This window comes from Aotus nancymaae, unplaced genomic scaffold (genome assembly GCF_030222135.1).
Source record: "Aotus nancymaae isolate 86718 unplaced genomic scaffold, 86718_ANA_hifiasm-v0.15.2.pri h1tg000053l, whole genome shotgun sequence".
Taxonomy (NCBI): Eukaryota; Metazoa; Chordata; class Mammalia; order Primates; family Aotidae; genus Aotus; species Aotus nancymaae.
Genome location: NW_026988467.1, coordinates 21051916 through 21076676, shown reverse-complemented (window position 1 = coordinate 21076676; position 24761 = coordinate 21051916). Strand labels below are relative to the sequence as shown.

Below are 24761 nucleotides of genomic sequence, written 5' to 3'. Positions count from 1 at the left end.
CCACAGTATGGCGCATAAGGCCTACATCAGCCGGTCCTCCCTGATCTCCCTCTCGCTTTCTTCACACTCCTCTGGCTACACAGCCTTACTGAGACTAGACAAACCAAGCTTGTTCCTGCCTCACAGCTTTACATCTGTGGCTCCTGCTATGTGGAAAACCCTGCCCACAGACCTGGGGATGGCAATCCCCTAGTATGACCTGGATCTAGGCTTAAAAATCACCTCCTTGTATAAATTGGTTCAACTATTGTGGAAGACAGTGTGGCGATTCCTCAAGACCTAGCGGCAGAAATACCATTTGACCCAGCAACTCCATGTATATACTCAAAGGAATATAAATTGTTCTATTATAAAGATACATGTGCACATATGTTCACTGCAGCACTATTCATTATAGCAAAGACATAGAACCAACCTAAATGCCCATCAATGACAGACTGGATAAAGAAAATGTGGTACATATACACCATGGAATACTATGCAGCCAAAAACAGGAACAATATTATATTCTTTGCAGGGACATGGATGGAGCTGGAAGCCATTATCCTCAGCAAACTAATGCAGGAACAGAAAACCAAATACTGTGTGTCCTCACTTGTAAGTGGGAGCTGAATGATGAGAACACATAAATACATGGAGGGGGCGGGGAACAACACACTGGGAGCTGTTGGAGGGTGGGGGGTGGGGAGAGGGAGACCACCAGGAAGAACAGCTAACAGATGCTGGGCTTAATACCTAGGCGATGGGATGATCTGTGCAGCAAACCACACGTTGGCACACACTGACCTATGTAACAAACCTGCACATCCTGCACGTGCACCCCTGAACTTAAAAGTTGGGGGAAAAAAATCACCTCCTCAGAGAGTCTGACCCTGATCAGTCTAGGAAAGTGTTCCCATCTCCCCAGTCCCCAAAAGCATTCTATTTTCTCTGAAAAACTCACTACAACCTAAAATTATTTCATTTAGTTGTTTGTTTATTGTATCTCTCCCCTCCCCCAACACACACACACACACACACACACACACACACACACACACACACACCCCTCTCTGGGAGCGGAAGCCCCATCTGTCCTACTGCTGTATCTCCAGCACCTATAACACAACATGGCACTTAGTAGGTGTTTTGTGGGGAACGCTTCTTCCCCACTCCTTGGGTTTCCATGTGGAGAGACCTCTATTAAAATGACAGTTTTGCCTTTTGCCCTATTGATCCACATTTCTCAACTGGGTGGAGCTAATCAATTAAAAAAATAAAAAATTAAACACTGGGGCTTTGATCTTTTTTCTTCCTTCTCTGGCCTAAACTATGTGAGGCAATAATTCTGGCTAAGCGTCTCCACTCTGTAAACCCTAGTGTTTCTCTGGGGTACCTGCCCAAGGTCTTACTGGAGCTGGAGGGTCCTGTGGGGAGAGTGTAAGGATGTTCCCTTGGCTGCTCACCTAAGCAGCTTTATGCTTTAACCTAGTTCACCTAAAATGCTCTAATCTAGCTTTGATTAGGAATAAAGTATGACTTCTGATTACCTGTGTTTGACTCCCATTGCTTTAGAACTAGGTCAGGGAGAGAGGGTTTCTTTTACTGGGCCTCCTAAAATCCCAACAACAGATGCTCAAAATTGATCCAATAGGATGGATAAAAGTCTATTTTTAAAAGCCTCACCGATGATTCTGATGTGTGGCCAGGCTTGGGAACCCCTGATTAAAAAATCCAGCTCTCAGGAATCTGTTAAGGGCAGAAGATAGAACCACAGAGAAGAGCAAGAGGCAGATAACCTCTGAATTAGAGTGAACTGATTTTACAATTAACAAAAAGCATTAGTATAAAATTAAGGACACAGTTCAAATCACTGAACTTACTCAGAAAGTCTTTCGGTTTCCACTTTTCCTTGATGAATATGATTCCTATGATGGCACTGGCTGAAGAATGAAGCACAAAGAAAAGAGAATTGAGGCTGCTGTCAGCTAAAGGGCATCCCTTCACCCATACCCTCTGGGTGGCTCCTTTGCATTGGAGCTTGGTACTTCCTGTCACTCATGCTGCCAAGAGCTCGGTTCCTGTGTGATTCCATCTAGGAAAGGCAGGCTCAGAGAGGAACCTTCCTTCCTGAGGATTTCCTACAAGGCCAGAAGCATTGAGTACCTGCTCTGCAACAGGTGGCTTACACAAGACATTTCTGGCATGTTCATCTTTGGAGGTGGGTGCTCTCATTATTCCTATTTGACAAATGGGGACACTGAAGCTGAGAGAGGTGAAGGGCCCATTCAAGATCACTAAGGTGGTAAGGGAAGGCATGACTTGAACCCAGGACTGCAGGAGGCCAGGGCTCTTACTCCTTCCACTGCAACACCCACCTCTGACATTTCCCCCAATTCTTCCTCTCCCTGCCTCTTCCATGTTCACAGATGTACTCAAAGACCCTTGGGACTGCCCAAAAGGATAGGGCTGGCACTCACTGTGAACAGACCTGGATCACTCACCATCCTAGTTCTGCCTCTTCTGGCTGTGTATTCTTGGATATGTCACTTCACCTGAGTCTCAGTTCTCTAGTCTATGAAATACGGTGGTAGATCCAGCTGGCACCAGCTCATAGAATGTTAAATATTTTGTTAAATATTCAGGAAACAATCCTTCCTGAAATGAGCCATAGTGGAAGTAATAATGTATATACCATACAAACTGGCAAGCACTACAAATCAGCTCTTTCTTTTCTCCTTTCCCACCTTTCCAACCCTTTTCTCCATCCCTTCATCTCCCTTCTTTTTTGCCTTTGTCTCTCTGAGAGGTGGTTTACCAGCATACCATTGAAAATTACTTTTCTGAATGATAGGGGTAATTAAAGAATATATACAAGTCATTTGGCACACAGTCAATCTCAATAACTAAGTTATTATTACTAAAAGTACCTGGAGCAGTGATGGTTAAGTCATAGATATCTAATAAATGGTAATCATTATTTTTTAATATTATTCTTCACTGGATGACTTCAGAAGCTCTAGGGCCCCTTAACTTTCAGTGGTTGATATCTGAAGTTTTATCATTATAAATTAGCCTTTTAAAAAAAAAAGAATTTCATTCTTTGAAACTTATTAAAATTCAAGGACTAATATCTAAAGCACCAGTCACTCAGACAATTATTTCTCATTGTGAAAAGGTTTGGGAGCCCTTTGGAGATGCCTGCAGTGGGCAGAGCAGAGTGATAAGGCTACAGGTATGATCACATAGAGGGGCTGGGGAGTAACATAACATAAACGTAGAAAATGGTCCGGAAGTAAGACAATAGGGAAAGGCTGAGACTCTGGCAAACTACTTGTCTCAGCTAAAGACATTCAAATTACATTAAAAAAAAAATCGTGTGGGAAAAAACACACACCATGTCTGAGGACCTCATTCATTTTATAAACTGCCAGTTCGCCAACCCTGGTTAGGAAAAACAGGGCCTTATAACAGGATCAGGGAAAGTAAATACATTTCTGCTCCTTTGCCAACTCCTGGTGATTGTTAGTAACTGTTGGAAGCACTGAGAATTCTGAGGCCCCATCTAGGCTCTCTAGGAGCGCCATGATTGACTAACGATGTCTGCCTTGAGCACAGGAAGGGACACATAGTTACCATGCATCTGCCATCCCTTGTATAGAAGAGAACCTTTTAACTCAAGGAGGAATAAGACCCAAAATATAACTTTCTCCTTTAAGAGCAGAGAAGAGCGTCTGGGCAGAGTAGTGCTTGCCAGCAAAATGGAAAGAATTATTTCAAAGCAAGTTCATTGTCCTGGCTGCTACACACACAAAAAAAGCTACTGTTCACTAATCTACTAACGACTTTTCTTTAAGAAGAAATTGTGTTTTTTTTTCTTTTTGAGACGGAGTCTTGCTCTTGTTGCCCAGGCTGGAGTGCAATGGCGCCATCTTGGCTCACTGCAACCTCTGCCTCCTGGGTTCAAGTGATTCTCCTGCGTCAGCCTCCAGAGTAGCTGGGATTACAGACGCCCACCACCATGCCCAGCTAATTTTTTGTATTTTTAGTAGAGATGGGGTTTCACTATGTTGGCCAGACTGGTCTCGAACTCCTAACTTCAGGTGATCCACCAGCCTCAGCCTCCCAAAGTGCTGGGATTACAGGCATGAGCCACGGCGCCCGGTCTTTTTTTTTTTTTTTTTCCTTCTAATTCTATTTTGCTTGTGTTCTCATGAACACTAATGCTCCTTTGTCTTTTAGTTGGTTCAAATGTTCTGAAACACTGGTTCAGTGATTACGGAAATCTTAGAAAACTGGCAGATGAGAAAGTTAATGGCTAGGCGTGGTGGCTTACGATTGTAGTCCCAGCACTTTGGGAGGAGCCCTACAAAAGCTGAATTTGTTTTTTTAATACATGGGGTCCCCCAGGCTGGAGTGCAGTTGTACAATCAAAGCTCACTGCAGCCTCAAACTCTGGACTTAAGGGATCCTTCTGCTTCTGCTTTCCAAGTAGCTAGAACCACAGGTGCACACCACCATGCCCAGCTAATTTTTTTCATTTTTTTTGTAGAGATGGGGGTCTCTCCATATCATCCAGGCTGGTCTCAAACTCCTGGCCTCAAGTGATCCTCCCACCGCAGGTTCCCAAGTAGCTGGGATTACAGGTACCAGCCACCGCACCTGGCAAAAAGCTTAATATATCTTGATAGTGAAAAGATGCATAGATTAGGGTTTATCTTCCTTCTTCTTTTAGAAATAAAAAGCAATTCTGATAAACTTTCTGAATCTTAAACAGATTCTAGAACCAGACAGCCCAGTTCATATCCCAGCTCTGTTACTCACTACCTGTGCCATTTGGGGCCCTGTGCCTCAGTTTCCTTATCTGTTACATGGGGATGACAACAACAGCTCCTTCAACAGGTGGCCGGAGGATTAGCAGAATTAAGATCTGTAAACACTTACAGGGCCTGGTGTGTCTGAAGCCCTTTGTATTAGGCTCTTATTATCCAAGCTAAAGCTCGTCTGTTCAACGAGCACCTTTGATCCTGGTGGTAGCACTCTAGACACGCAGCTGGGAGCACCCCAGGGGAAGGTGGGGCAGCTCTGATCTTACCTATCACAGAGACTGCGCTGAGGGGCACGATGAGGGACAGCGGCGCGAAGGCGTAGGAGGCGAACACACCCAGTTCGCCCAGAAGCATCAGGAACAGGCCCAGCCACCATGTCTTGGTCTTGAAATAGGCCCGGGGGTCCTTGGAGCCTGCCAGGCGGATGTGGCAGTACTTCTAGAAACCCGAGAAATAATGTAATTTGCTCAGACGTTTGGGGAAAAAAAATGCTATAATGTAGGTACCCTAAATCTACCCCAACTTGAAAATAAATTGGGAAGACTTGTCAGGTTCTTGTGGAGTCCTGACTCAGAGAAGAGTGAGACAGTAGGGATCTAAATACTAGACAGTTATTCTAGGACAGTAGTTCTCCCACAGGCTGGGAATCCTTTCAACTTCCCTGGGAAGCTTCGACAAAATACCTGCCTGGGCCTTATCCTGAGTCAGTCTCAGAGAGGCGTGGGTGAGGTCTGGAAACAGGCATTTCTAATGCATGTCACAGGCGATACGCAGTCTCAGGGTGCAAGCCATAGTCTAAGGATCCCACTTGACCTGGCCCTCAGGTCAATCTCCCTCTCTCTGTAGTTTCCAGAATCCCCCATGTTTGGGATGCCTGAGTGTTCGGCACACTCCTTCCTGTCTACCTGCCAGCAGCTCTCGCTGGGCGGTCATGTGGTTATCAGTGGACCTTGCTCTCCCTGGGGTGGATACGTGGCTCAAGCATGGCCAATATTCTTTTTGGGGGAAATGTGAACCTAGATGTAGAAACTGAGGCAGTAACTAAGGCAGGCTAGAAAGTCATGTTGACTTAGAGGGCCAAGTCTGCCATTTGGGGAGGATCATGATGTGGGCTGCCCAGAAGCAGATAAAAAACCAGAGACACTGGTGTGGAGAAAGAAGAGAATGAACCAGACAAGTAGCTAAGAGACCACGTGGTCTCAGTGACACAAAGAAACATACACATCCCAGAGCTGAGATGCATAGGGTACAGGTGAACAAGGCACACGCGTGTGCCCACAGGGATCACGGTCTCCCGCCTGCTCCAGGGAGGAGAGCAGTTCACTGCAGGCAGAAGCTGGGCAGTGCTGGCTGGCAGACTGAAGTGCTGGTGGAGTGAAGCCGGCCAGTGTGCTGTGGGATTCATCCTGTTAGCAGGTATCAAGCCTTATATGGGTTTCCTGGAAGCAGTCCCTGAGACAGGAGTGTGGGAGCAGGTAGTCTGTATGAGATGATTCCAGGGAGCACAAGAAAGGGAGGGGGAAAGCGGGGCAGGGAACGGAGATGAAAGGTGCATTAATGAGTGAATTAGTCCCATAGGCAACGGGGGCTCAGGCCCACAGAGGACCTTCTGAGGAACCCTGTGAATCTCACCTCAGAATCATCTTAGCAGAGAATAAGAGCCTGGGCATTTATTCCCAGACTCCCACCCCCGCTGACAGAAAGCAACCTCCAGGGGCGTTAACTGCCCCCCTGCCCCAACGAGCACCCCAGCTGTGCCGCATGCCAGTAGCACCAGCTCCCTGGTGCCCCCATGAGAAGCTCCTTAGCTATCAACTTGCTCCATACCACAGCTGCTTGTGAACTCAGACCGGCTGAGGGGACTTGGAGGTCAGTGGGGGCGTCCACAGCAGCTGTATAGGGTACCCCTGAGGCTTTTAAGTAATGAACAGTGCTGTAATTAGAGTTAAGTTTGACAAAACTATGGTAATTCCAGCAGCTTTGCAGCAAAGGAAACAGGAAAGGATAAGACCAGAGCCAGAGAAGCTAGCAGGAGGTCATTGCAAAGCAGAAAGAGAGATGGTCAGGACCTGGCTAGGAGGGCTAGGGCGGGATGGAGTGGGGCCACCGAATTAAGAGAAATCATGGAGCGGCCCACAAGGTATTGTCCCAGGCACAGCCCAGGGGTGTAGTAGGAAAGGCCCTGCATAGAGGAGGCAGCTGGACCTGGATAAGATACCCTGACTCATCGGCTGTGTCTCTGCCCCCAGACAGTTCTGGTGGCTGAAACTTACCTGGAGGTTAAGTGCAATGCTGACCACAAGGTGCCCGAAGATCGCCAAGAGGGCGCCGATCAGGTTTTCCTGTAAGGAAAGTTCACAGGAGCAGACATGATTTGGGCACAAGCCAAGGGGCCCCAGGACACTTTTGACACTCAACCATTTGCTGCCCCAAAACAAAAACCAGAAAAACAACATCCGTGACAAAGCCACACTCCAGACCCACAACTGGAACTTTACTGCTCAAGGTGAATCTGGCTGCTTTGTTGTTTACAAAACACTGCCCTGAATCGGATACTTTGGTGGCTTGATCACAATGACCTGGCAAGGTCTAAACCTGCCGTGCTATTCCCTATAAACTATTAACTTACCACCATCTTGTGCAAAAAAGGAACATTCCAAAATCAGAATTTACAGGAGAAATACAGGCCAGAGAATACTTTTTGCTATCTTGCCAATGGAGTCTTCAAGTTCCCGGAGGGGTTTCCATGAAACTCTTTTAACTGGCTCACTTGCTTAGGGGATTCTCAATTATTCAATTTATAAAAACTTAATTTATATCACCTATGAGTAAGGTTCAGATTTCCTGGCATGAAATTTTTTACTTTATAAAATGATTACCAAACATATATTCACTGTACAATAACTAGGAGATATATCTAGATAAAAATAATAATATCTTAGACAAGGTAGCATGAGAAAAACATAAAAAATAAAAACAACAGTAACGCTACCACCATAATAGAAAAGTCACCTTTAATTCTGTAACCCAGAGATAATGCCTATAAACATTTTGGTTCTTATTTCTGCAAACATTTTTCTGTCTATAAATTTACATATCAATGGAAATGTTAATTTACTTTATAAAAATAAGATTACCATCTGTTTTATAATCTGTTTTTTTACTTAACATATTGTGAACACATTTCCCTGTCAGGCATACCTAATTTGTCATTTTTATTAAATGTCAGATAACTCATTATTTTTGGATGTGCCATATTTTATATCATTGCTTTGGTATTACTGAATATTTAGGTTGTTTCCTTTATTATTAATTTTTCATTTAATTTTATTGTAGACTCGGGGTACATGTGCAGGTGTGCTACGTGGATATATTGTGGAATGCTGAGGTTTGGATGTCTAGTGAACCCATCATCTAAATAAATGAACACAGTACCCAATCGGTAAATTTTCAACTCTTACACCCCACCCCAGCCCTTCCCCATTTTGGAGTCCCCAGTGTCTATTATGTTTCCTTTTTTAAAAACAATGCCGTGCTGTGGGCCAGGGACGGTGGCTCACGCCTGTAATCTCAGTACTTCGGGAGGCCGAGGTGGGTGGATCTCAAGGTCAGGAGTTCAAGACCAGCCTGGTCAACATAGTGAAACTCTTGTCTGGTTTCACTAAAAATATAAATATATAAATATTAGCTGGGAGTGGTGGCAGGCACCTGTAGTCCTAGCTACTTGGGAGGCTGAGGCAGGAGAATCGCTTGAACCCAGGAGGTGGAGCTTGTAGTAAGCCGAGATTGAGCCACTGCACTCCAGCCTAGGTGACAGAGTCAGAGTCCATCTCAAAAACAACAACAACAACAAAAGAACAAAAAATAATGCTGTGATTGAATAGCCTAGTGCACACTTTTTTGTACATTTGTCTGGATTAGTCCCTTGGGACAAATCTTTAAGTGGAATTGCTGGGTCAAAGTGTACTAGCATTTAAACACACATATATAGTGAGTCCCCAACACACCCTCCAGCCTTATTTCGCCACTGAACACAAAGGAATGCTCTATGCTGGCCAATGCTGCATCCTCCTTCCCAGCATGTTCTCTTCCCAACCCCACCAGGTTCCCCTCCTTGGTGAAATCCTGCCCATTCTTTAAGGCCTGGGACAGGCCCTAGGGAATCAGCAGTGAATAAGACAAACAGTCCTTGCTGTCATATGTTCAGTCCATCTGGAAAGACAGATAATTAGCTAGTTGCCCTGCAGTGGCCAGAGTTGGCCGAGGCTTCCTCCTCAGAACAGAGTCAGCAGTAATAGTGAAGTCAACCCTCCCTCCTCCCCTCCCTCTCCTAGACTGCGGGGCTTAGAGAACTGAGGGCAGGTCGTTCCTGAGAAGGAGAAGTTGGTCAGGGACGGGCAAGGGCAGGAGTACCTAGAGGGAGGCCCACCAACTGAAGTTACCGTGGACAGCTGTCCTTAACTTCACTCCCAGCAAGGCACAGCGCCGCCACAGAGGGAAAGACATGGAGCCAGGGGACCCCAGTTCTAGTCCCAGCTCTGCCACCACCTCACCACACCTGAGATGTGTCCCCCACCTGGAAAAGGTCAGAGCTGGGAACTGATTACGACTCACTTGATGTGCAGCAAGATGGAATAAAGCCACCTGCGGGCAGAATACATCTTTCATGTAGGATCATGGGATCTCAGAGCTAAAAGGCTCGCAGAGACCTGCCTGTCCCCAGCTGAGTTCCCAGAGATTCTAATATGTTAACGGGGTGCCAAGGCAAGACAAGTACTATGTAGTTAAAGGCAATGCATCCTCTACACCTGCTGGGAGGCCCCCAGAGCATGTTAGAGGCTCTCAGAGGAATTTCTCCTTGCCTAACTCAGGTTCTCAAACTTAATTGGCTCTAGAACTCTTAACCTGGAATCCAGCTGTTGGCATCTGTAGTAAACATCTATGATTCTCACTTGACTAGAATTTTAATCCTTTCCTTTTCTTCTAATAAACGGCACCCTGATTTTGCTAGGGAGGACTCTCCTCCTCTGCCCCTTCCCCACTGAATACAGTCTTATTGAAACTATCATTCACAGTGCTCCATCCTCCCTGGACATCATGGCCCAAGCGTGGCCCAAGTGTGACCCAAGCCAGAGGTCAGAATCTCTTTCCCTGGGATCCAGATCTTGGACTGAGAAACACAAAGGCTGAAGAAAGGCTGACTCCCTTCAGCCCAAGGTGAGGCCTGAACAATTAGTTGCTGCTCCTCAGGACCCTGGAGCCATGCTGGTTCCGGACCTTCCTGAAGCCAGGAACAGCCCGGCCTTCTGCTTAAGAACTTGTTTCTGTTACCTGCAACTAAAAAGCCTAAAGGAATCAACACTTAGTGGAAACCAGTTTGGGATATGTTTATTACTAGTCCAAATTCTCATAAACATGAGTGGGGTTTTTTCTTCTCCTTTCTTAGAGGCATGGCTTTGGTGGACAAAAAGGGTGATCGGCTTTTATTTTGTAAAAAGAAATATGTTTTTCAAGTACATTCACAAGTCTAGTTTTTTGAAATAAAACCTTACCACAGAACTAATTCTTATAAACTAACAAATTATATTTATAAATATAATGAATCTTAATTTCAGTATTTTAATGCTCCTTGCATACAATAAAATTATTTTATAACTTTCCATTTGAAAAGTCAATTACAGAACATCTGCTTCGGGGAAGATGGAGTAGATGTACTTTCCCTATTCTTTATGCTGCGTACAACTAAAACCCTGGTCATCACATATAAGACGATTCTGAAGGCAGAGAGAAGGAGGCAGACAAACTGGAAAAGCTGGGACCCCAAGAATGGCATGTTGGTGAGCTCCCTGGGTGTTCTTTTTGCCTCATACATCCCAAACTTGTAGCTGAAGAAGCCAGCACTCTGGAAATACCAACAGGGGTAGAGCGGGGAAAAAAAGCCCCAAGAAAAGCCTCCTCTCAGTACCGAAGGACAAGTGGATGAGAAGCTTGGCAAGAAAAAACACTTTTAGACATAACCTCTCTACTGCAAACACCACAGAGAACAAGGCACCTATACATACGTCTGAATGTCTGTGCCTGTTACCCCCTAAGTTTATATGTTGAAGTCCTAACCCCTAAGGGGATGGTATTAGGAGTGGTGTTTTTAGGAGGTGACTATGTCATGCGGGTGGAGCCCTCATGAATGGAATTAGTGTCCTTACAAAAGAGGCCCAAGAGAGGCCCCTCGCCCCTTCCATCACGTGAGGACACATGGAGAAGGTTCTGTCTGTGAGACGGCAGGCCCTCACCAGACACCCAATCTGTTGATGCCTTGATCTTGGACTTGCCAGCTTTCAGAACTGTGAGAAATACATTTCTGTTGTTATAAGCTACCTGGTTTATGGTATTTTGTTACATAGTAAAAGAAATGACAAGGGAATTAAAGTGGAACGTTACAAAATATATCTATTTAACACAAAAGAAGGAAGCAATGGAGGAATTGAACTAAAAGAGACAAGAACCGTTGCCTGACCTAATTACCTTTATTTTCTTCTAAGAATTTTATAGTTTTAGCTCTTACATTTAGCTCTCCGATTCATTTTGAGTTAATTTTTATGCATGGTATGAGGTGGGAGTCCAATTTCATTCCCTCTTTTACATGTGGATATCCAGTTATCTCTGCACTATTTGTTGAAAAGACTATTCTTTCTCCATCGAATAGTCTTAGCATCCTTGTTGAAATCAACTTTATAAGGCAGGTACTATTATCATCTAATTTTATATTGAGGAAGTGGAGGCACAGAGGATAAGAGGTAGCTAGCAAGTGGCTGAAGGAGGATGGGAACCCAGGTAGTCTGACACCAGAGCCCAAGTTCATAACTATTATGTCAAACTACGTGATATATAAAGTCGCTATTACTAGGAGCTGGGGAATTGGTTCTTGACCTAGTGACTCCCAGGCTAGTGCAGAATACAGCCTCCCAAAGCGCTGGGATTACAGGCATGAGCCACCATGCCCAGCTGATATTCAACCATTTTTGATGCATAAAGATGGTAGTTTCATATGGTTCCACCTATAACTGGTAGCTGCTATTTTATTTTACCCCAAGAGACCAAGATGAGATGGCCTTGGATGAGTGGTTGACTAAATCCACGAGGACTGATTCTATGAAGGTGTTAGCCTGAGAATGTGTTAATAACCCACCACCAGCGGAAGTGCAGAGCTGAGGAAAGGCAGAGGGAAGCCACTGTGGCCACATAGACAAGTCAGGGAGTGGGGCAGGGAAGGGTGGGACCCAGAAGTAAAACTGTAAACCTTACAAGGGTGAACCCATCTAGGCAGCAAAAACATTGGAGGCTAAAATGTTATGTGGGGGCCAAGGGAGGACTTCCGCATCACCCTCGGAAGGTTGGCTGAAAATCAACTGACGAAAGGCAGATTAATAGGAGAAAAGGCGTACAAATTTATTTGATCATCATTTTACGTGACATGGGAGCCTTCAGAGTGAAGACTCAAAGACACAGGAGAAACTGTCATTTTTAGGCTTAGGTTCAACAAAGTATGGACGGCTGTGTAGAAGTGCGGTTGGACAAAGGAGCCTGATCTAATGCTGTTCGACTGAGTGGGGAACCCAGCGAGGCCTGTCTGTCCAGATTCTTCTCAGTCTGTCTCCTTGCAGCATTCCTTCATTCCTTATATGAGGCAAGACCCTCTCTGGATGGGGGTCTTCTGACCTACAATCAGACAAGGTAGGTCTGCTAATTTCCTTATAGCCAATTTTTATAACAACAAGTGGGGAGAAAATTAGAGTAATATTTTAGGTTTTATAGCTGGCTTTGGGGAAAAGAGGTTCTGCACTCTCTCTCGCTCTCTCTGTCTCTGGGGAAAAGAGGTTCTGCTCTCTCTCTCTCTCTGACAAGGTCTCACTCTGTCACCCAGGCTGGAATGCAGTGACGCAATCTCAGCTCACTGCAACCTCCATCCCTGGAGATCAAGCCATACTCCCACCTCAGCCTCCTGAGTAGCTGAGACTACAGGTGCATGCCATTACACCCAGCTAATTTTTGTATTTTTAGTAGAGACGGTATTTCATCATGTTGCCCTGGCTGGTCTCGAACTCCTAGGCTCAAGTTATCCACCTGCCCTCAGCCTTCCAAAGTTCTGGGATTACAAGCATGAGTCACCTCAGTGACTGCAGGGGTTCTGATTTCTATGACCTGTCTTGGGAAAGAGGGATTGTAGTTTCTATGGCTAGCCTGGTGGAGAAGTGGGGCCAGAGAAAGGAGGGCAGAAGGTCAGAGAGAAACTTTTGCTTCTGAGGCTTTCTTTTTAAGGTACGGTTTTCTGATCCCCGACAGTTACTATGATAACAAAGGCTGGTATTGATAGAGCACATGGTGCGCTAAGCCCTTTCTGCACACCCTCCTCTTAGGGCCACAAACAACACTATGAGATGGGTGTTACTATGCGTCCTGTTTTTAGCATCTAAGCCCGACTTCCAGCCTCTTGATGCTAATTACTCCTCCAGACTGTATCCATTGTGTTCTATGAAGTGTCCTTCAAAGGTGGCAAAGTCAATTAGGAAAAAAATAACCTTATAAATGCTGCATTTCCACTAAGGACACAAATGGCTGAGGCTTCTTTTACAAGCCATTTCCATAAGTATATGAATGTCCACATGTAATAACCAGTTACAGACAGCCGTGATTAGCAATAGCATAATATAACTCCACCTAAGCATTTCAAAGGGCTTCATCAACATTAATTATGCCCCCAAACCTTTGTGAAGTGATGACAAGTCCAATTTTATGAGCGTTCAAAGACAGGCCAAGAAGTTGCCACCAGCCCAGGGTTACATGGTTTGTGCACACACCTATGAGGCGCCCTGCAGTGCCTGGCACAGGGCAATCGGGAGGCAAGGATGACTCCTGACAGCAAGCTCTTCCTCCAGACCTTGGGCTTGGAAACCATAAACGTGGGTGCCCAGTTCTGCTGCAGGGAGGGAAGGGGCAGTGACTGGCCAGCTTCCACCTCTGGACCCCGCTGGCGGCCTTCTCAACCTATTCTGCTCATCTTTTTGCTGAGGAATCACCCTGTATGTCTTCACTGGAATTATTTGAGCGGTGGAACGTTCCCAAGTACACATGCACGGGTTAACCCAGAACACGTGGTTCCCAGCAGAGAGGCAGGGCTGAGAACTACAATATAATATATATGTTTTGGGTGGCCCCAGGCTTGGCCCTGCCAGATCAGGTTGATTCTTTGGAGGCAACACCCAATCAGGTTCCCAACTGTTTCTCGAGTTGACAAGGCAGAGTAGAATCAACAGTGTCGATTGAGGAGGAAGGGAGGGGAGAAGGCAGGCAGATTATCTCAGGGGCTGTTCCCAGTGGAGATCTGTTACCCAAGAAAGCCCAGGACTCAGCCAAAGTCACAGAAAGAGGAACTGTCAGGGTCTCCCCACACCACTCTGGTCCCAGTATTTTATAGGTAATGAAGTAAGGCCTCCCAACTACCAGGAGCCTTATATTTAGGGTAACCATATATCTTCCAAATATGGAGACTCCTCAGATCACCTGAGGTCAGGAGTTCAAGACTAGCCTGGTCAACATGGTGAAACCCTGTCTCTACTAATAATACAAAAATTAGCTGGGCGTGGTGGCACACGCCTGTAATCCCAGCTACTCGGGAGGCTGAGGCATGAGAATCGCTTGAATCCGGGAGGTGGAGGTTGCAGTGAGCCAAGATCATGCCGCTGCACTCCAGCCTGGGCGACAGAGTAAAACTGTATCTCAAAAAAAAAAAAAAAAATAGGGAGACTCTGAGACTGAAAGGGGGCTCATTAACATACACAGGCATGAGACACAAACCAGGACTAGACTATGGTCACTCTACTCACACTGCAGTCTCTGAATGGGGAGCGTTACTGGCGAAAGAAGTGAGGTGAGGGCAAAGCTACTCACTCCATCTACACTACCCACTGACTATGTGGCCATGAGCAAGTTAATTAACCTCTCTCTGCCAGTTTCTTTACAGGTAAAATGGGGTATCGATCTCACGAGGGCTTTTGTGAGGATTAGACAGGATTAGTTCCTGTCCTATAAGTAAATAATGTGAACTGTTCTTGTTATGACGATTACAATAGTTATTGTTAATTGGCTATGAAAGTGTGGCTGAAGGACCTATATTTTATTGCCAGGAAGACTGACAAAGGCTTCATGGAAAAGGTGATATTTGCGCTGGAAGGCTGGGTAGGATTTCCAAAGGCAGAAGCAGAGAGTGGTACAAAGCAGCTTCAGTTTGCTCTCTGTAAATTCAGGTATTCTCATAACTACCCTATAGGATGAATGTAAAACTTACCTACAGAGGGGTTACATGATTTTCCTCAAGTTATAATGCTAGAAAGTAACAGAGCTCATGCAGAGAGCTATAATCACTGTGCATTCAGCCTGGGCCACACAGGAGACTCCGTCTCCTAAAAAAATAAGAAGGTAATAGGGCCAGGGTTTGAAGCCAAGTCTCTGATTCCAAAGGCCATGCTCTTAACAGTCTGTTGTATCTCTATTTTTGTGTCGAATTCTGTCTAGAGGGGTAGACACTTGTGAAAATGTATCTTCCCCACCTCTCTCCTAGACTGTAGCCAGGGAAGATCTGTCTTGATTATCTATATGAGGGTGTCCAAGCTTTTGGCTTCCCTGGGCCACATTGGAAGAAAAAGAATTGTTTTGGGTAACACATAAAATACTCTAACACTAATGACAGCCGTGGATGAGCTAAAAAAAATCTCATAACGTTTTAAGAACGTTTTAAGAAAGTTTATGAATTTGTGTTGGGCTGCATTCAAAGCCATCCTGGGCTGTGGGTTGGACAAGCTTGATCTATATAGCTCCTGCGCCACCCAGCATGAGCTGGAGAGAGTAGGTGCTCAGAGGAAATGTCTACTCACTCAATAGAAGAACTGAGGCCTGACTTTTCCGGGCTGAGGTCAAACTTCTACAGTATCAATGTCCTGCTGGGAGCTGCTTCCTGGGCAGCTCAGCCTGGGGGGTTCCCTGTAGCAGATCAAGGAGCAAGATGCCAATGCTGAAACAATCATGCCGTCTTAGCTCTGAAACTGACTGCTTGGTGAGGCAGAGTCTGCTGAGAATGTCAGAGTCAATCTTCACCTCTAGAATGAGTCTAATTGCAGACAAAGGTTCATAATTTCCATATATATTCCACCTGACTGGTCAGATGGAATTAAAATGACAAAAGCCCTTCAATGATCTGCAGAGTCCCCTCCTTGGGCACGCTGGGGTGTGGTGGCAGCAGTAGGAGTCAGGACACCAGAGAGGCGGGGCAGCATTGCAGTTAGGAGCATGGGTTCTGCAGCCAGTCTGACCTGGGTTTAAATTCTGGTTGCACAACTTACTAGCTGTGCCAGTCAGGACCATTATCGAACCTCTCTGTGTCTCATTTTCCTTGTACTAAAGTGGGGATAAAGATGGTAACAGCTAGCACTTGACAAACGTTGGCCATGATGTGTGGGTCATTGCCTAAGTGCTGCTTCACATGAATAAATTCATTTCGTCCTCACCACCACCAGGGGGCAGTTACTATTATGATCCCCACGTTACAAAGGAGGAAAACTGGATCTACTGTATAGTGCTAGTGTGAAGATTACCCAAGGAAAGGCATGTGACCAACTCAGCACAGTACCTGGGATAGAATACATGCTCAATAAATATTAGTCATTGTTATTTGGTTCATCACAATTATCTAAAATTAACAACAGTTCTAGCTCTGCTTCTCAACTTGCTATAGGATCTTAAGTATGTCACTTCTCACCTCCCAGCCTCACTGTCCCAATCCATAAAATGAGAGGCTTGATGAGATGATCTCTAATGTCTCCTTTAGCTCTAGGGTATTAGCAGTCTCTAATCTTTTTTTTTCTTTTCTTTTCTTTTTTATTTTTTTTTGAGATGGGGTCTTACTCTGTCACCCAGGCTGGAGTCCGGTGGTGTGATCTTGACTCATTGCAACCTCTGTCTCCTGGGCTCAAGTGATCCTCCCCACTCAGCCTCCCAAGTAGCTAGGACCACAGGTGTGCACTACCATGCCTGGTTAATTTTTTGTATTTTTGGTAGAGACAGGGTTTCACCATGTTTGCCCAGGCTGGTCTTGAACTCCTGAAGTCAAGCCATCCACCCATCTTGGCTTCCCAAAGTGCTGAGGTTACAGGTGTGAGCCACCATGCCCGGCCTCCCTGATCTTTAAAAAGTAAATTTCAATAATAAATAAATAAATAAATAAATAAAAATAATAATAATTTTCAATAAATCCAAGTCATCAGATGCTGCATTGATTAGTGTTTAGAAACACTTAAATTTGACATTAAAACCCCCTTTTTAAAAAAGGTTCATTCCCTTCGACCTATTCATTGTACCTATATGACTATATCTAAGGAAAGAATCAGAGATCAGCACAGAGATTTACCCTCCAGAAGGTTCATACAGCCACTCCAGATTAGAAACAACCTGAATATCCAGCAATAGAGGATCTGTGGAGCACATTTTGACACAGTAGCTCAACAGATTATTGGGCAATCATTCAAAAAGTACGCTTTCAGTCACTACTCAGTGACATGGGGAAATATTCCACAAGTAAGGTCAAGTTAAACAAATCAAGATACAAAACTTTATGTGCAATGTGACCCCAAATTACTAGAAAAAAACAAGGATATATACTGAAATACGAATGAAAATTATTTCCAAGTAATGGAGTAGGTGATACATACATATATATATATATTTTTATTTTATTTTATTTTATTTTTTTTCTTAGCAACAGGGTCTTGCTCTGTCACCCAGGCTAGAGTGCAGTGGTGCAATCATAGCTCACAGTACCTTCAAACTACTTTTAGGCGCAAGCCATCCTCCCATCTCAGCCTCCTGAATAGTTAGGACTACAGGTGCATGCCAGCACACCTGGCAAATTTTCAAATTTTTTGTACCAACAGGGTCTCGCTATGTTGCCCAGGCTGGTTTCAAACTTCTGGTCTCAAATGATGCTCCTACCTTGGCTTCCCAACGTGCTGAGATTACAGGCACGAGCCACCACACCCAGCCCAGAGTACACGATTTTTTAAAAATCAAATCTAAGTAGGAATGCATTCCTTTTATTCCCTACCTTTTATGGTGTTTCTCTGCCTTCTTATTTATTTAGGAATGGAGTTTCGTTCTTGTTGCCCAGGCTGGAGTGCAATGGCGTGATCTTGGCTCACTGCAACCTCGGCCTCCCAGGTTCAAGCAATTCTCCTGCCTCAGCTTTCCGAGTAGCTGGGATTACAGAAATGCATCACCACGCCTAGCTAATTTTGCATTTTTCGTAGAGATGAGGTTTCTCCATGTTGGTCAGGCTGCACTCGAATTCCTGACCTCAGGAGATCCACCTGCCTCAGCTTCCCAAAGAACTGGGATTACAGGTGAGAACCACTGTGCCCAGCCTCTGCCTCCTTATTTTTATGTATTTCAATGAGCATCTCTTTTCTTTGGAATACAAATTCTCTTGTCTGTGTGAAGGGCCTGCCTGTTTCTGCCAGTGACAGGCATGTGGACCCCATAAGCGGAGCACTGCGTAACTTTCTTGTTAGAAAAATACAAATTCCCAAACCCAACAAAAGCCCTTGCCTTGTAGGAGAAGGAGGCCTCACTCACGGCGCTGGCGCTGCTTGTGGGAGGCAGCTGCTGCAGCTGTAGGGCTGCGCTGTGGGCTCCGTCCATGGTGGTCTAGTGTCTCATCGTGCCGGGCCTGGCTCAGGAGCTGGAGCTGCTGCTAGGCGGGGCCCAGGCTAGATGCCATCTCTCCTCATGGTGTTCACCTCCCTCCAGCAGCCATCTCTTCCTCACGCCAAAAGAGTACTTCAAGGCTCCTTTGGCTGATTTACAGCCTTCTCCTCAGCTTCACTCAGAGAAGTGCCAATTTCCGTGTTTCCCAGGCAGACAGAGAGGGGTGTGTTTTCCAATTCTTGCGGTGCTCTAGGGTGCTGGAGAGGAACATTAAAAATTCATGGACAAGGGAACACTGAGCCCAGCTTTGTTACCTGAGAAGAGAATACCATTCAGACAAAGCACAACTGGCCGTGACAAGTGAGGCCATTTAACAAATTCTTCAAAATCCAAATCCTAGGGGTTAAAAACAAGTTCTATCCGGCTTTTGTGCTCCCCTTAATAAAAACGTGACTCATCTATCTCCAAAGCTTTCTCCCTGACTCTTAAATGTCCTCTTTCCTCTTCTACTCTGCTTCCTTCCTTCCATTGCATCCTAACTTAAATCCTCCCTTTTCCCATAGCTCTTGAGCATAAGAAGTAGAATACTAACCATGTCTACTTCTCCAGGTCTCAAAAAAAAAAAAAAATTCCACTACCACAAAAAGAGAACCAGGTAAGTTTCAACTTAGGAAGAAAAGAATCCAAAGAAAAGTTACTTCCATGGAAGACGCTAGAACTGGCCTGTTACCAAGGGTTGGCCTGACACAGGTGAGGAGACACTGGTCTCAGAGGTAGAAAACCTGTGTGACCAGGTAACTTTGCCTCTCAGAGATTCAGCTGCCTCATCTGTAGAGCAGCGGTAACAATGTGGCCTCAAATAAACCTAGCAATGATGATAATCCCTGTTAATTTTATTGGACATATATTTTCAGTGCTTCTCGAACTTTTCCTTTTTTTTGGAGACAGAATCTCACTGTGTCACCCAGGCTGGAGTGCAGTGGCACGAACATGGCCTCGACCGGCTGGGCTCAAGTGATCCTCCCTCAGCCTCCCAAGTAGCGGGGACCTCAGACACACACCACCAGGCCTAGCTAATTTTTTTGTAGAGACAGAGTTTTGCCATGTTATCAGGCTGGTCTTGAACTCCTGGGCTCAAGCAATCCACTTGCCTCAGTCTCCCAAAGTGCTGGGATTACAGGTGTGTGCCAGTTATAAAACTTTTCTACCAAACAGAGAAGAGAAAGTACACTTCCAGTGTTCTAGGAGGCATGGCTAAAACCCTACTTGAAAGTGTTAGGGGTTTCTTTGAGAACTTTTTATATATTTTTTAATAATATATTCTACTGCATAGTTTATGTTTATTTTAATAGAAAAAAACGTTTTAAATTGCTTTTGATGTGCTACATGCTACCTGTTTTACCTTTGCCAGGTCATTTAACTTTTCAGCCAGTTTCTGCAGCTGTGAAATACAGATAATAATGTTCCCACCCCACATGGCAGTTATGAGAATTTGATGAAACAATACATGTAAAATGCAGGCATAGCAAATGGTCGATGAATGTGAGCTAATATTAGGATGAATTGTATTCTCTCCTGTTTAATAATTTATTTTGCTCATTTCTTTCTCTCTTATGCATTCATTCAACAAATATTTGCTGAGGGCTCACTGTAAGCTAAACAATTTCTGCCACTCCCTGAGGCTTCAGGGAGCTGCCACCTGTGTATCCTGCAGCTTCCAGTTCCTTCTGCTATCCAGCCCTAGGCCCAGGAATTCTGGTTCATGGTGTAAACAGCACATGCATAGGTCTTAAGGCGAACACCATGTCCAGTACTGGGAAACAACAGATGCAGGTTTAGCACAGGGACAGCTACAGAAACCATTTGGCCTGGTTCACTTTGTCAAAGGGCCCCAGGATTAAATTATTGCTACTACCTGCAGACAAGTTTATATAGCCAGTGTACAGACAGGAGATGTTTGCATTCATCGGGTAACTTCATCAGGTAATTCACACCCCACAACTAGACTTCCCTGCCTGCAAAACCCTGTGAATATGTGTTTGCAATCTTGTGGAAAGCATAATTATTCACTATACTTTCATGTGCACACGAAAAGCATTATTGTGTTACATTTCTGTAAAACTGTTTCAAGCATTTTTAATAATCATTAAGAGCCTTAAGAGTGGCTCAGGGCTCTTTTTACCTCTGAGAGGCCCTGGGAAGCATTCAACCACGAAGCAGTCATGGAGTTGAGGGGGCACAGGAATGCAAACTCCAGTGAGGTGTTGTGGAATACCCTTTTCGGTTGCTCCCAGCTGAGATCTAGCCCCAAGCCTGACAGTGACTTATATACATACCAACCGACTGACTAAATGCAGGCCAGTTAAGAACATGGTGCGCTGTGGCCACTTCACAGTCAAAAATGCCTTACTAAGGCCTAATCAACCACAACTCCAGAGCTCCAACAAACAGATATAATCAGCCCCACCCACAGAAGGTCTGAGAAAGCCAACAGACCCTAGGGACATGTCAGTCAAGGAGATGGTGGGAACCCAGGCCGCCTAACATCCTTTAGACCAGTGAGTTTGACCAAGTGCTTTTCTGGTCTGGCTTTTGTTAGTAGTGGTTGACATTGCTGCGGTTTATTTTTTCTTTTAAAAAGCAGCTTCCCTCTCTGCCTCGGGAACTCCCAGGCCTCTGGGGCATCGCCTGCAAAGACAGAAGTCTCTCCCTCAGCTGGGTGGGAGTCCGGACTAAAAACCTGGAGGAACCCTTTGCAAGCTGTATTCCCTTATAAGACACACATTCTTCGCCTGGTGACTCTCTTTTCCTGGTTTCCAAGCACGTCTCCAGGACCTACACATGCCCAGAGGCAAGCAGTCAGCTCTGCGTTGTCAGCCACCTCACACTTAAAGCAGGCGAAAGGAATGAGAATTCACTAGGTGCTTTGCTTCCATCCACCCTCCACTTATCTCAATGACGGATTCCACCAGTTCCACAGACCACGTTTTACAGATGACAGAGCAGCGGCTCACGGCCGCTCAGGGTAAGGTCTGTATTCGAATTTGCCTCTTTCCGAACAAATCAATAAAACACGCTCTTCCCCACCACCTGACGATCTGGCTTCTGGAGGTGAGCGCCAGTTCCCTGCCAAGCTTCCTGTTCCTGGGCTTTGGCTCACGAGAAGGTTACATTCTTCCGTCCCCACCCCTTGAGCTGGAAACTCTACGAATCGAGGAGACAGCACCTCTGTTCCAGAAGCGGGCTTAGACCAAGATCGCCTCCGCTCATCCCACCTGCTAACTCCACCATCTGCTGCCGCCAGGAAGCCCTAGCCGCTCGGCACGAAGAGGAGAAATTCTGGCAAAGTTACTCCATGTCACTTCCTGGTTTGGTGGAGCCTGGCATCACCTTTATTAAGGTAGCCCATGCCCCCGTTCCTCTTAGTCTCGATGCAAAACTGGAAAGAGCATTCTGAGGCAACGGGACCCAGGCTGACGAGGCAGCAAGAAGGTAGGGTATGTACACTAGGGGACGTTAGGTGACTTCGCTTTTTCCTGAAAAAAGCTAAGGCTAAATTCAATTCCCCTTCCTCCCACTGTTAATCACTACTCACCGACGGCGTCTCCTCTAAGGCCCACATATGAAAACCTTCTGAGAAATGACTCGGACTCTTTGTGCAACCCGGAGGCACAGCCTCCTTGATCCCTTCCCGACTCAGAGCTGCCAAGATGCTGCGGTGTTTTGCTTTCAAAGGTCGCGATTTGATTTGCCAGACTGCCTGCCAGTCAGAAGTTGGCAGTCATTTCGCGCAGGCGAGTGGCTGCGAGGGGAGGGGGTGGGGTGGGCGGGACAGCCCCCGGCAATTGGCTGCGCTGCAAAGCTTGCTTGAAGGGTAGGGGAGCGACCTGGGGCTAGAGCTTGGCGCTCACCTGGAGCGGGGGCCCCCTAGCGGCCACAGGAAGGATGTTGCGGCGACTCCCCAGCTCTGTCTCCCTATCCTAGAGAGCTCAGGTGATTGCTCGCCTTCACCTGTCCGACAGGTGGGCCTGGTTTTAGCAGCCTGCTAGGTGTCCTCCCTTCTTAACCTCATAGCCACCTTCCCGGCTGTGCTCCTGCTGTTCCCCTACCCCACGCCCTCACCAAGTATCCAAATCCAAAACGTCCTTGAAGACCCAGCTCTCTCCAAAGCCCTCGCCAGTACTTGGGGCCAAATATTTCTCTCCTTTCCTGCCCTCTCGGAACACCTGTTAGAGCCTAGCGCTTGGTTAGTGTTTCCATAAGGTACATAATTATCACGGCTGTGATAATCAACTGCTCATGGAGCTTTACAGATGACAAAAAGCTTCTCATTGCTCACACGTTGTTATGTACACGCATTTGCTTTCAGATCCTCACAGCCACCAGTGAGACATGAAGCCCGTTTTACAAATGAAGAAATGTCATTTAGGCCTAGACATCAACAATGAGAAAGAAGCAGTTCTGGTCCCAGATCCTGGGGCAGAGAAAGCTCCTGGGGAACTTGAGAGAGAGGGAAGGAGCCGGTTCATAGTAGGAACTGCCCGAAGGCCAGTAGGGCTGGTAAGAGATTTTTCCCGAGATGTGGTTGGGGCTGCGATCTGAGGAACGGGCGGGGGACAGTTTATAAATCATGTGTTTGGGGCTCGGCACGGTGGCTCACGCCTGTAATCTCAGGACTTCGGGATGCCGGGAGGATCACTTAAGCCCCAGAGTTTGAGACCAGCCTGGGCAACATGGCGGGACCCCATCGCTACAAAAAAAATTTAAAAATTAGCCGGGAGTGGTGGCGAGCGCCTGTGGTCCCAACTACTCAGGAGGCCGAGGCGGGAGGATCTTTTGAACCCGGGAGGCGGAGGTTGCAGCGAGCCGAGATGGCGCCACTGCACTCCAGCCTGGGCGACTAAGCAAGATCCTGTCGAAAAACAAACAAACTCGGATTTCACCCTAAATTTAAAGGGCAGCCATTTAAGGACTTCAAGCAGGGAAGTGACAAGATCGCTGTGACTCACCCTGCCCTGAAGAGTGTGAAGAGGGGTTCCTGGAATAAATATTAAGTGGCTGTCCTTGTCTATTCGCCCATGTCAATCTTCTTTTTTGCTGTTAGAAGCAGGGCATGGATGAATGTTGATTCTCAGGCATATTCCTTGAAACAGGATTTTTGAGTGAGCAAAATTCTAAGGCTTTTGGTTTATCACGAGATTTTTTAGGCGTCGCCTAGATAAATGTCCATTAGTTCCCCATCCCGCCAAACGTCCTGATATAATTAACCTAGGCCCTGAAATTCTGCCGGCTTCTCTGAGGACTTTGAAACGCCTCTAACGATTGGTCAACAACTTTTCGCGCTACAGAAACAGAGGATGCTATTGGCTGAATTTGTCCCGCGGAGGGCGGAAGGTGGGCTAGCAAATGTTAGGCCTATGGTTGCCATAGCGACCGGGAGGTTGGGCTGGTCAGATTCAGCCCACGGGACCCGACCAGGTAGGAGGCAGTTCCGGCTGGGGGGACCAGTCCCTGAGGTCGTGGGGAGGAGGACGCGGCGCACCACATGGGACGCCCTCCGGGTGCGTGCGGAATTCCAGGGCCAAGCTAGGTGGAGCCCCAGGGCGGGAAGAAGCCACCGTGGGACGTGCTCCTGCGTCGGGACGTGCCCTCGGTGTTCCCACCTGAAAAGTGGTGACAACCGGGGTCTGCCTGCTCTACCGAGCTCCTGCAAGAGGCTTGGGCGTCCGACCCATCTGGCTCAGCCACCTGGAGGGCTTCTGTGCCTGGCAGTCGGTGGAAGCCGAAGGCCTGATTTCTACTCCCAGGTCCACCCCAGCTTATGGGGTGTCCCCCAGCAAACGTCTTCCCTGCTCTGGGCCTCGATTTACCCATCTGTAAAATGAAAGGGTGAGATTGGAATCTGGTGGCCACTAGCCCGCCGCTAAATTTCCTTCCAGCTCTCTGACACACTTTCTCAGCCTGTGAAAACTATGGAATGGGTTATTTACCTGAGAGTGCTTTGAAAAAGTGGAAACTGCTTCCAAGATGCTTATAACTGAGTAGATAAAAATCGCCTACAGTGGAAACTACTCAGGACATCCAAAATATTCCATCTAAAGTAACGTGTACACAGTTTAGCACATGTTGATATACCCTGTACAGCAACATGTATAATGTAATTATGTGATCATACTTAGCATATATAACGTTTTTAAAAATTAT

General features: G+C 46.2%; 1 protein-coding gene across 3 annotated transcripts in view; it reads right to left on the bottom strand.

Moving 5' to 3' along the window:
- The window catches only part of LOC105708511 (NIPA-like protein 3), a 43613-nt gene extending 24807 nt beyond the window's left edge, over window positions 1–18806 (bottom strand). For 2 of the 3 annotated variants that reach the window (XM_012439967.3, XM_064363469.1), the window contains exons 1-4: window positions 18459–18806; window positions 7082–7150; window positions 5075–5246; window positions 1863–1922 (exon numbers count right to left, since the gene is read on the bottom strand). In XM_012439967.3, coding sequence (XP_012295390.1) covers window positions 1863–1922; window positions 5075–5246; window positions 7082–7150; window positions 18459–18551 — 394 coding nt within the window. In that variant the 5' untranslated portion in view covers window positions 18552–18806. The remainder of the gene's footprint in view (window positions 1–1862; window positions 1923–5074; window positions 5247–7081; window positions 7151–18458) is intronic. The other variant, XM_012439968.3, reaches the window with a different exon arrangement.
- Between the last annotated feature and the right edge of the window lie 5955 nt (window positions 18807–24761).